Below are 10,987 nucleotides of genomic sequence, written 5' to 3' on the forward strand. Positions count from 1 at the left end.
TACACTTAAATATGTACCAGTGGCCGGCTCTGTTCTCTAAGGAATTGCGCAATGAAAAGATAACTAAATGCCGTCAGCGTGACAAATATTCTTCTTCAAGCCTATGATTCCATTATCACCTTTATCTGCCTTTTTTTCCCGGGTCTGGGACGTCTGCCTGGTCTGTTTGGTTTTGGCTTGGTTTGGTGCCTGTAGTTATAGCACAACCCACTACGGGGGATTGGCCATTATTCGGGTGGCAGTGGGTTGAAAAAGAATAAATAGGTTTCTCGCCAAGTATAGATAACGAAGACGAAGTAGCTCCTGTGTGGAACCCAGAGTGCGCTCCACAGGGTTTTCATGAAATTCACGGAAATTCGCAAGGCACCACTGAAACTTCTACCACAATGAACATTGGAAGCTCCCAGGACCACGTGGCGCCAACATTTGGCAAGTGGACCTGTATTCTTACCAACAATTTGCAATCTTATCTGCGGCGTACACGTCTATGTCTATTTAGGCTTAGCACGACCTCTGACCCCGTCGCCGGAATCTGCGATCGCGGAGACCATCGAGGCGAGCCCCGGTGAGGCTACCCTCCCGTGCCCCAACGGCAGCTCGATATGGATTTCGTAGTGGTGGAGGGCGAGGAAACTGCCCCCGAAGTAATGCAAGATCCGGGCTGGATCGTGGCCCACGAGAAGAGACGCAGGAGCGGGGAGGCGAACAATGACCAAGGCGAGACACAAGCGGAAACATCGGCCATTGCGGCGCGAAACAACAAGAGCGATATGCACATACGCCGATCACCTACTACGCCGAAGCAACCGCAGCTGCCGCGCGACGACTCAAGATTGTCATCCGCCCGCGCGGCGGCTTCAATGCGGCGCTACTGCACGCCGTCCTCGTGAAGGACGGTGTGCTCCGCGTAGCCGGCTTGACTCACGAAGCAGCGAGAGACGATACGCACAGAATCAACGCTCTACAGAATACACTCACGATGAGCACCCCAGTCAAGCAGAACGCCATCATGTACAGTAAACTACAAGCGTGGGTCCAAAACCAGACCTACGCCGCAGCAGCGTACATGACGGCTCCAGAGGATACCTCGAAAGCAGTTATTCGCGGAGCAAACGAGAATGAAACCCAAGAAGTTATCGAGGAGAGCTTGGTCACCTAACGAAGCCCCACGATACTCCACGCGAGGAGAATGGGCCGTACAAACTCCATCGTTATAGTATTCGAAGGCGCACACGTCTCACACTGCATGTACTACCGAGGCGCTGAATACCGCTGCCTACTGCACAAGAAGAAACACTAAGTGTGCCAACAATGCGTACGCATCTGCCACAGGGGGGACGTGTGCCCCAATCCCAACAACAAGAAATGCGGCGGATGGGGAGAACACCGACGTGCACCAAGCTGCCAATTATGCGGCAAGTTACATATCACGGGAGGCAAAATGTGCACGGAGATCTTCAGGACCCCACACATGCTAAAGAAACCACAGTAGGAGAAAACGTGGCAACAAGGACTCAGCGCCGAGGGCAGGACGAGCCGCCCGAGAGAGTGGTCGAACAACAACAATACCGACGCCCGGGCGGCTACAACAACCAAGGAGGCAACCAAGCGTACTGCGGAGGCGGCGGCGGCGGCGGCGGCAAGAGCCGCTCCCGCTCCTACCCGAGGCTGCCCTAGGGTGGCGGAGGCGGCGGTAAGCGATCGAGATCCAGGACCCGATCCAAGTCGGGGCCTAGTCAGGGTGTTCGGCGGCAACGCCACCGCGGAGGCAGCAGCAAGGACCTGGCCAGCAGCATCAAGACCAAAGCAAGGTTAGCTGGGCAGACAGGGTCTCCCCGCCCGCCCAACAACAACTGTGGCAGATCCACCCTAGAGCAACAATTAGCTAAAATTCAGGCAACTCTAGCTCAGGTACTGCAGAAAAATATAAGCCTCAGAGCCAAAATAGCACAGCTAGAAGCAGCAAAGACACGAGATCGTAGCCGCACTCTATCCTTCTAGGGTAGAGCAGTAACGCCCAACCCCACACTTATGCAGGTCAGTGCACCGGCGCCGGCGCCACCGCAGTAGCGGAAGGCGGAGGAAAGCTACAGAGTAAGGAGGAACCAAACTCGATCCTAGCAGATCTAATGCAGAAGCAATTTGAAATGTTCAATACGCAGATCGAAAGACTAGGGCAACGCATGAAAGCAATCAAAAACAGAATGGAAAGATTCGAAACCAGAACTACTGCAATAAAGAACACCCTTGCAGATAATTAACCCGCGCCGGTGGGACCTATAAAGAATATGAAACCATATCAGACCCACCGTAGCGGAAAGCATCATGGCCACCGTGGATCATCAATTAGCAACAAACGTGGTCCGGAATAACAATAGCACTGAATATCTGATCTGGCAATGGAACTGCCGAGGGTTTCGACGGAAACGAGGAAACCTGCAGCAGTTCCTCCTAGGAAAAGGAGCCCCGGATGTCATAGCCCTGCAGGTGACTATGGGACCGGCAAAATTATTGGAGTACAAATCCTATGGAGCCTCTGACGAGAAAGCACTAGTTGTAACACTATAGTCAAAAGAAACCTGGCAGTGCTGCAGCACGAGACCGCGGTAGCAAACGTAGAGCATGTCCTCTTATAAATCATGTCGACATGCAAGAACGACGGCAGCCTCTTTGTCCTAAATATCTGCAGTTCTCCAAGACACAAGAGTAGGTTCGGACCCCTGTTCCGCAATACCCTAAACATAGCCAAGCGAAACACGGTAGTGGTAGTTGCGGACTTTAACCCACCCGCACCCCGCGTGGGGCTATCGCAGAGGAACTGTCAAAGGACGGCATCTCTTGATAGACGCGCAAAAGGAGGGGCTCACACTCATTACGCATCCTCGACAACCTACGCGCACACGTAACAGCGTGAGTGTGGACATCACAGCCTACCTCACGTGTGCAAAGAATACACAGGACCCCAAGTGGGCGAACACACAAGACGATCTGGGCAGCGACCGTTTCATTATACTCACAAAATGAAAGGTAGTAAATTGACGATGGTTGATTGGGATATATTCAGACAGGCTAAGGTACACAACAATACATTGTCGGAGATTGATAGCCTAGAAATTATCACAGACACTGGTAAATCTACACAACAGATACACAAGGCAGCAAAGCAAGCTACACGAGAAATTCCCGTAGAAGCAGGGCTCGAAGCAACCGACAGCAAGCTCCTCCACCTTTGGGAGGCGCGTAGCAGCCTACAGCGACGTTGGAGGTGTCAGAGCCTGAATTGGGCCTTGCAGCGGCGAATAGCACGCTTAGACAGGGAGGTTGGGGGTCACGCTAACCGCTTAGCCCGACAGCAATGGTAGTCCACATGTAACAGCATGGAGAGCCAGCTAGAGCTGGGCAAAACGTGGAACAGACTCCGATGTTTCTTAGACCCCAAGGGCAGCAAAACGACACAGAGGCAGAACCTCAACAAGATCACCCACACTTACGCGGGATTCGATGACGAGCTTATTCGCGACATACAGAACAAATACATAGGAAGCATTACGCTAGAACCGCAGAACGCGTACATCCATGGGCAGGGAAAACCCCGCGTTGGACTATGAAATCACGGAGGCCAAGGTGAGGCCCGAGATACTCAGACTACGCACAAAGTCGGCGCCAGGCCCGGATGGAATCACGAATAAAATTATCCGAAACCTATAAGTGACGAATCCATCGCGGTAATCACAAACTACATGAACGAGCGCTGGGAGCTGGGCGCATTACCGCGGCAGTGGAAAACTGCACACGTGGGGATGATCCCTAAACCCGGCAAGAAATTACTGATTGAGAACATCAGGCCCATCTCCCAGACCTCGTGCTTGGGGAAGCTGATAGAGCACGTCGTTCTTACTAGATTAAGCAACTACATGGAGGACAGAGGCCTGTATCCACTCACGATGATTGGGTTCAGGCTGAAACTGTCCGCGCAGGGCGTCCTACTCCAAATCAAACATCAAACCCTCGACGTGCGGGGCAGAGGAGCGGGATTAAAAGCCAGCTTAGGGCTGGACCTCACCAAGGCATTTGATAATATTACGCAGAAGGCGGTCCTAGGGAAGCTCCGGTACATGGGGTAGGTCGCAAGGCCTACAACTACGTCCGGGATTTTCTCTCGAACTACACGGCTCAAATCATGATAGGAGAAATCAAGTCGTACGACATAGAACTAGGTAGTAGGGGAACGCCGCAGGGTTCGGTATTGTCGCCCTTTCTCTTCAACGTGGCCATGATCGGTGTGCCGAAAATCTTGAGCAAGATACGTGGCCTCAACCACGGCCTGTACGCCGACGACATAACGTTGTGGGTGACAGGCGGCAGCGAGGGCCAAATCGAGGAAACCCACCAGCAGGTCACGGGGGCCGTCGAACGCTAAGTGGCAGAGATGGGGCTCAGTATCTCCTCGCAAAAGTCTGAACCCCTGCTGGTGTACCCTGCAACCAGGAAACAATACAGAGGAACAAACGGAGGCCCAATACCTATCGTAAATCAGATCGAAGTCTTAGGACTCCGGCTGCATGCGGAAGGCAGAAACCGCGATAAAATCAATGCGCTAGAGAACAACACACAGCAAACACTAAGACTAATAGACACTACGACATGAGGGAGGCCGACCTAATTCATTTAGTGCGGGCCTTCGTTATCAGCCGCGATGTCTAAGTGACACCGTACCTAACATTTGGCGCGGCAGAAAAAAACAAGATGGAATGCATCATCAGACGAGCGTTCAACCAGGCGATTGGCATCCCAGTCACAACACCCAACGACAAACTCTTAGAATTGGGGCTACATAACACGCTTGACGAACTAATCGAGGCGCACACCACCACCCAATGCAAAAGACTCACACAGAGCCCACGGGGCGACACATTCTGCGTAAACTAAACATTCGCTACGAAGCACAACACGGTATGAAACTCAGCATTCCTTTACAGACGAGGAGGAACTAAAATTATTCCACCGCCAAAGAACATGCACCCGGAGCACCACAAGGAGCGACGAGAGACAATGGCGCGCCACATTGAGCGCAAATACTATGATGCAGCGGGCGTGGCCTACGTAGACGTCACGGAATATAGAGAACACAAAGGTATGGCCGTCGTAGCGATAGACGTGGACGAAGAACCCCTAGCGAGCGGAACCCTGAAAACGGACAACCCCGAAGTAGCGCAGGAATCAGCAATAGCATTTGCGGTGGCCTCGGCCAAAGCTAGAATTATCATAAGCGACCCAAAGATCACAGTTCATGATTTCGCAAAAGGACGCATCTCGCCAGAGGTGCTCAAAATTCTAAATAACAACAGCGACCATCATCGCATGACGATCCAAATTATTTGGGTGCCCGCGTACACCTCTCTCCCCGGCAACAAGGCTGCTCAAGACGCACAGCTCGAGGACTCACTTGCCGAGCAAGTGAGCCAGCCCAACCGGGAACGAGAGGAGACCGCATGTCAGCTACAAAGAAATCACCGATTACTATCGGCTGGAAAAGACCCGGTAGCCACCACCTCATCCAGAGCTAACCAAGAAACAAGCGGTAGCCTGGCGCCTCCTGCAAACAAACATGTATCCTAACCCGGTGGCCTGCAGCAGGTTTTATCCAGGGCACTATAATGATCAATGTAAAATTATGTATGGGTAGGGCGGATCTGCCACACATTCTGTGGGCATGCTCGAAGGCGGCTCCTTTCGAGAGCTGCAAAATTCAAAATCGGCAGCAGTGGGAGACCCTACTGCTCAGCTCATACCAGCGAGACCAGGTCTGGGCCGCCCAGCTAGCCGAAGCAGCCGCTGAGGCCCAGGGGATCTCGGCCGTCTGCCAGGCGAAGGGAGGCTGCGTCCGCCCTCGTGATTGCTGACAATAATAAATGTTGACTCTCTTTCCCTCTCGCCAAGTCTATGCGTTGTTACGGTTCACTTTGTGCGGTCATGAATGGAACGGATGGCAAATGCTTGAGACATGACGTGCCTAATCGTCACGCTCGTCAACATGAAGACTTGTGCGTCGGATGTTTGCGACGGAATTGTGCACCAGTGCAAATCCTACTCTCCTCTGTCCTATGTACACCACCTCTACGCCAGGGAGTGGTTTCTCTCCGGATTTCTCTGTGTGGGCTTAGCCGACGTGACCTACGTTCACGCCGTCTACGCCAGGGAGTGGTTTCTCTTCGTATTCCTCTTTGTGGATTGACACGACGTGTCCTTACAGGGCTCGCTACCCAAGAGAGAATGAGGTTTCCCGGATGGTGGACAGTATAAGAAGGCCAGCGAGACGCCACGGAGACACATCTTCTCTGCCATTGCGTGCAGGTGCACGCACGCTGAACGTTTCTGTATTTTTTTGTCCTGGAGCACATCGCTCACCCATAATGATGCACTAAACTTCTGTTATTTGTTTTTACATCACTTCGTCTTCCCTGTCGAACCATCTCCGATGGTCAACCTGGTTAGAGCTCCAAGCAAACGCTGTTGAAGGTCGCCGAAACCCCATCCCGTAATAATTGGCGGCAGCCTATCCTCGTATTGGGCAACGTGTATATAGTAGCTCATTCTACCATAACCTAACCACCAGCCACCTACCTTTCCCTGTATTTCCCACTTCCCGTTTCCCCAGTAGGAGTAGCAGGCTAGAGACACGCTCTCAAGGCCAACCTCTCCTCCTTTCTCTTCATTAAAATATCCTCCTCCTTATCAGTGTATCAGGCTGATCTTACAGATTGTTCAACATTCAATCGTGCAGATCCCGGAGACAGTGTAATCCCCGGTGCGTTTGTCACTTGGTAGTGGTCCGTGCGTCTTGCTGGGCAGGCACTTAATCGCTATGCTGCAAAAGGTTAACAGTGTTCTAGCATTTAGTTAACTGCTCCACGAAAGCGTCATGCCACATAGATTCCAACATGTGCTTTGGATCTCTGCAAAGTGTTCCAATGTGAGGTCTTGCAGGGAACTCCGCCGACAGGAAGGAGAAGCTCGACTCCAAAGATCCGACGGCGTACGACACCGGCGCGGCTGCGGCCGGCTCTGGTGGCGGAGCCATGTTGTGGGACCGCACGCTGAGCGAGCTCAAGCTCGAATACATGGACCTGGACGAATTCCTAAGCGAGAACGGCGTGGCCGGCAAGGGCAGCGCCGCGCTGTCACCGCGCCGCAACCCATTCCGGCATTCTACGGGCTCTCTGGTGGACCCAAATCGGCTCGCCCAGGATCCCGGAGGCCTGCAACAGCAGTCCGACGAGCCGGCCCTTGCGGGACCACCGCCACTACCCAACGGAGAGCCTCCAGGGTGCCCGCAGCAGAGGCTGGCCCACAACGCCTGTAAGTGCACTTCTTGCGCAGTTTTTCGTGCACTGCTGTCCCTGTTCTGTTCATCCCCCTCTTTAAAGGTTCCATCGCTTGCGATTCATTCGGCTTCCATGTATTGGCTGGCCTTTGATGACCTGACCAATTTTTGAATCCTTCATTTCTTTACTTTTATGTGCCTCCATACGGCGGTCATATAGGTTTTGATTTTTCATTCTCAATTTATTTAAGCTTTATTGGATATCTGACCTTTCACGAGTGCTCAAGGACGTTTTGATGCCCTCGTTGTTAATCCATTCATATCCGTCGAACTCCTAATTTATGACGTAAGCCTCAGTGCTCTTGATGCCACTGCCGTCTTCTCTCATTATTTATTTATTTATTTATTTATTGTGTCCGTGCACTTCTTACGTCTTGTGTAAAATATCCATGCAAGATCAAACCAGCATTATTTAGGGTAACCTCAGCGGGAGAAAGAGTATAAGAGAGAGAAAAACTAATCACTTCTCGCCGCAAATACGAAAACGCGACCGATGATAGGTTCGCCATCGTATTGTTGCCAGCCTTTTCGAGTTTTTGAACTTGCAGCTACTGTCATTGCGGGGTAATATTTTTAGCTCTTTTCTATTGCTTTTCTTGATAAAGCACATGGCGTGCGTACTCTTTCGCGTCCGGCGTTGATCTCCTGTTTCAAGACGGCCACTTTCCGATCTTCATGTGTTTCTGTAGTGAGTTTTCTACGCATCCGCACCAACTGCTACGCATACCCTGTTCTTGCCTCCCCCTATCACCGCTCCTTTCACCGTCCTTCACACACATCTGCCTTGGGATCAAGTGCAACATGTGAACGCGGAATGTCGGAAATTTGTACCTATTGTTGTTTATTTATCTGCCGCGCCATATTGGAAATGTTTATACTTCATGCTATACTGTGTATCCTTTTTTTAAATTGTGTTTGTTTTATGTCTTCGCCAAAGAAAGCCGCTACTAAGCCCGTGAGTGTGCTTCAGATGGCTATCAACAGCGAAACGAATCAAACCGATGCGAATCGGTGCCTTTGCACCCCGGCTCGCTAGCTTTGCTGCATCTCAACTGTACGTTTAGGGTATCAAATTGGACTCAGTCTGGTTAACCTCCCTGCCTTCCCTTCTCTCTCTCTCTCTCTCTCTCTCTCTCTCTCTCTCTCTCTCTCTCTCTCTCTCCACTGTACGTTGCGTTGAAACTAATAATGTGCCGGCGCTGCAGACAGATGCGTAAGTGTCACCACCGTCTTTCCCGTATATATTTGTAAAGCACGGGTCCAGTGGAGATTCACGGTGATAATGTGGTTACTGGACTCATGTGCTTGACTGCGTAACTATGGAAAGAGAGAGAGAGAGAGATTATATGATATTTCAGAGCGATACGTCGTAGTAGAATATGCTGCAAGGTGTTGCAAACCGTAGTCGTCAGAAATTTTGAGGCAGACATGCAAAGATACAAGGCATATGTTCACGTGTTGCAAAAGCTGTTAACGGGCCGGAGTTCGAAGCCAAACGACGCCGAGAGCTCACGACACCAGGGTCCGTTACGCCGAGGTTCTAAGACAAGACAGTTATACACCACTTATATTCGATATTAGTATACAAGGGACCTCATCTGCTGTTTTATTTATGTGTTTTTTTTTCGGAAGGCCGCGTGATCTCGGCACCGCAGCCATTGAGTCGCAATGCTAGCTGTCCTTTGGCCTTTCCTCGTCATCGTCGTGACCGTTCTTTTTGCCGGCCTCGACGCAGCGGAAGGCGCCTGCTACTCCATGCAGTCGCTGGCCGAGCACTTCCGAGGCGACGAGGCGACCGCCAGGAGGCCCGCTCGCGACACCATGGCGACTGGGCGGCGGTCGGGCTCGCCCACCGCCACCGTGGTGCCGATCGACTGCGCCTTCACCAAGACCGACCTGGCGCTGGCCAACCTGCCTGGCCACGACGATTTCGACCCGAGCCACCACCCGTTCTCCGAGGACGAGCTCAAGCCGCAGCCAATCGTCAAGAAGTCACGCAAGCAGTTCGTACCCAACGAGCTGAAGGACGACAAGTACTGGGCGCGCCGCCAGAAGAACAACATCGCGGCCAAGCGGTCGCGCGAGGTTCGCCGCGTCAAGGAGAACCAGATCGTGCTGAGGGCCTCGTACCTCGAGAAGGAGAACATCGCGCTGCGCGAGGAGGTGCACAAGCTGCAGCAGGAGAACGACATGCTCAGGAAGCGCCTGCACGAGTACGAGCCCTGACTTCCGGCGCTGCCGGCCGCTCGGAGCCAACAGACGCTGCTGTGGGCTCAGCGCGGCGACGTCACCGCGGCTGCGTGGGTCCACTGGCAGCAGCAGCCTGCGGCGCTGCTGCCTGCCTACGGATCTCGGCTGTCACCCGTGGCACCTTCGGGGGGCCGATGCGCCCCCGGCTGCGCCTGAAGTGATCGCGCTTCGCCCCGCCGACCACGGAAGCTAATTGCAGTGCGTTTATCTAATGAACAGCAGCGCGTGCGTCCGAGCTTTACATGTCGCACCGAATGTTCCCTGCGCACGCACAGCGGAATACCAGCGCTGCATCGAAACTTGCATTGAACAAATGAAACGTACTTACAGGCAACCCAGTCGGTTTATAGCCGCGTTTTAGAAGCGCGTATCAATCGTCGAGGTGACATTGCCGTGCTCACATTGTTGCAGCGTAGGTGTTCAACGTGCTCCGTTCATGTCGTTTGCACCGTAGGTTCTATAACGGACGTCTACATGAAAGGAAAGGTACTCGCGAATTACTTAACAAACGCTTCGGGGCGTCACAGGTGAAGCGCCCCCAACAGGTGCACAGTAGAGTCTTCTGTGGCGGCAACGACGGCGAAATGTAAGTAGGCAGATAGCAATCTTGAGGAAATTATTTGTGGGTGCTGCATGCAACCGTCTCCGCTCTCCACCTCGTCCCTAATTTTGCTTATGCCTTTATAGTGATACTGTGAGTAAGCGTACATAAACCCAACCTAGTCTCGCTTGTGGCGCGCGAAAAAATCTTCCACGAGTAGTTTCTACCGACGCCTTCCTGCATTCTGGCTTCCTCCCTTTTTGCATTCTTGGATCAGTATTAAACAACCTGGGGTTTTAGGTACGAAATCCATGACGTGATTAAGAGGCACACCGTAGTGGGGGGATACGGATTCATTTTGACCACCTGATGTTCCTTAACGTGCACCTAAGCGTTCTTGCATTTCGTCCCCATACCAATGTGGCCGACGCGGCCCGGATCGAACTCGCGACCTCGAGCTTAGCAGCGAAACGTTGTAGCTATACCAAGCTACTGTGGCGGGTTGACCGATATTTGTTCCGAAGTTTTCTCAGCGGTAATGACCATGACATTAACAATCTTCGTACACATTATGCCTCAGAGGTTTGCAAAATCACTTGTCTAAGCTAGCTTTCAGTCGGCGTTGAAAAACCTAAGGTGCTCAAAATTAATCCGAAGCCTTTTACCATACGGCGTCTCTCGTAGCCTCTGTGTTCCATGGAACGTCAAGGCCAGTCAGTCAAACCACGCCGCGGTATCTACCGCAGCATACCGCAGTATATAATTTCTAAGTTCTAAAGGATTTTTTCTTCAATCGCCTCTGGCAGATAGTT

At 52.3% G+C, this 10,987-nt stretch overlaps 1 protein-coding gene across 3 annotated transcripts; it reads left to right on the top strand.

Annotated features, from left to right (window-relative positions):
• Positions 1-292: 292 nt before the first annotated feature.
• Positions 293-10,634, top strand: Pdp1 (PAR-domain protein 1). Of its 3 annotated transcripts, none has more exons than XM_070536564.1 (3): positions 293-1,811; positions 6,988-7,359; positions 9,120-10,634. In XM_070536564.1, the coding sequence occupies exons 2-3, from the start codon at positions 7,080-7,082 to the stop codon at positions 9,608-9,610; spliced, it is 771 nt and encodes a 256-aa protein (XP_070392665.1). In that variant the 5' UTR covers positions 293-1,811; positions 6,988-7,079; the 3' UTR covers positions 9,611-10,634. The 3 variants fall into 3 exon arrangements, with proteins under 3 accessions (XP_070392665.1, XP_070392666.1, XP_070392664.1); XM_070536565.1 differs by having other exon boundaries at positions 293-1,693; XM_070536563.1 differs by having other exon boundaries at positions 293-429.
• Positions 10,635-10,987: the final 353 nt, after the last annotated feature.

The sequence above is a fragment of the Dermacentor albipictus genome, chromosome 3 (genome assembly GCF_038994185.2).
Source record: "Dermacentor albipictus isolate Rhodes 1998 colony chromosome 3, USDA_Dalb.pri_finalv2, whole genome shotgun sequence".
Taxonomy (NCBI): domain Eukaryota; kingdom Metazoa; phylum Arthropoda; class Arachnida; order Ixodida; family Ixodidae; genus Dermacentor; species Dermacentor albipictus.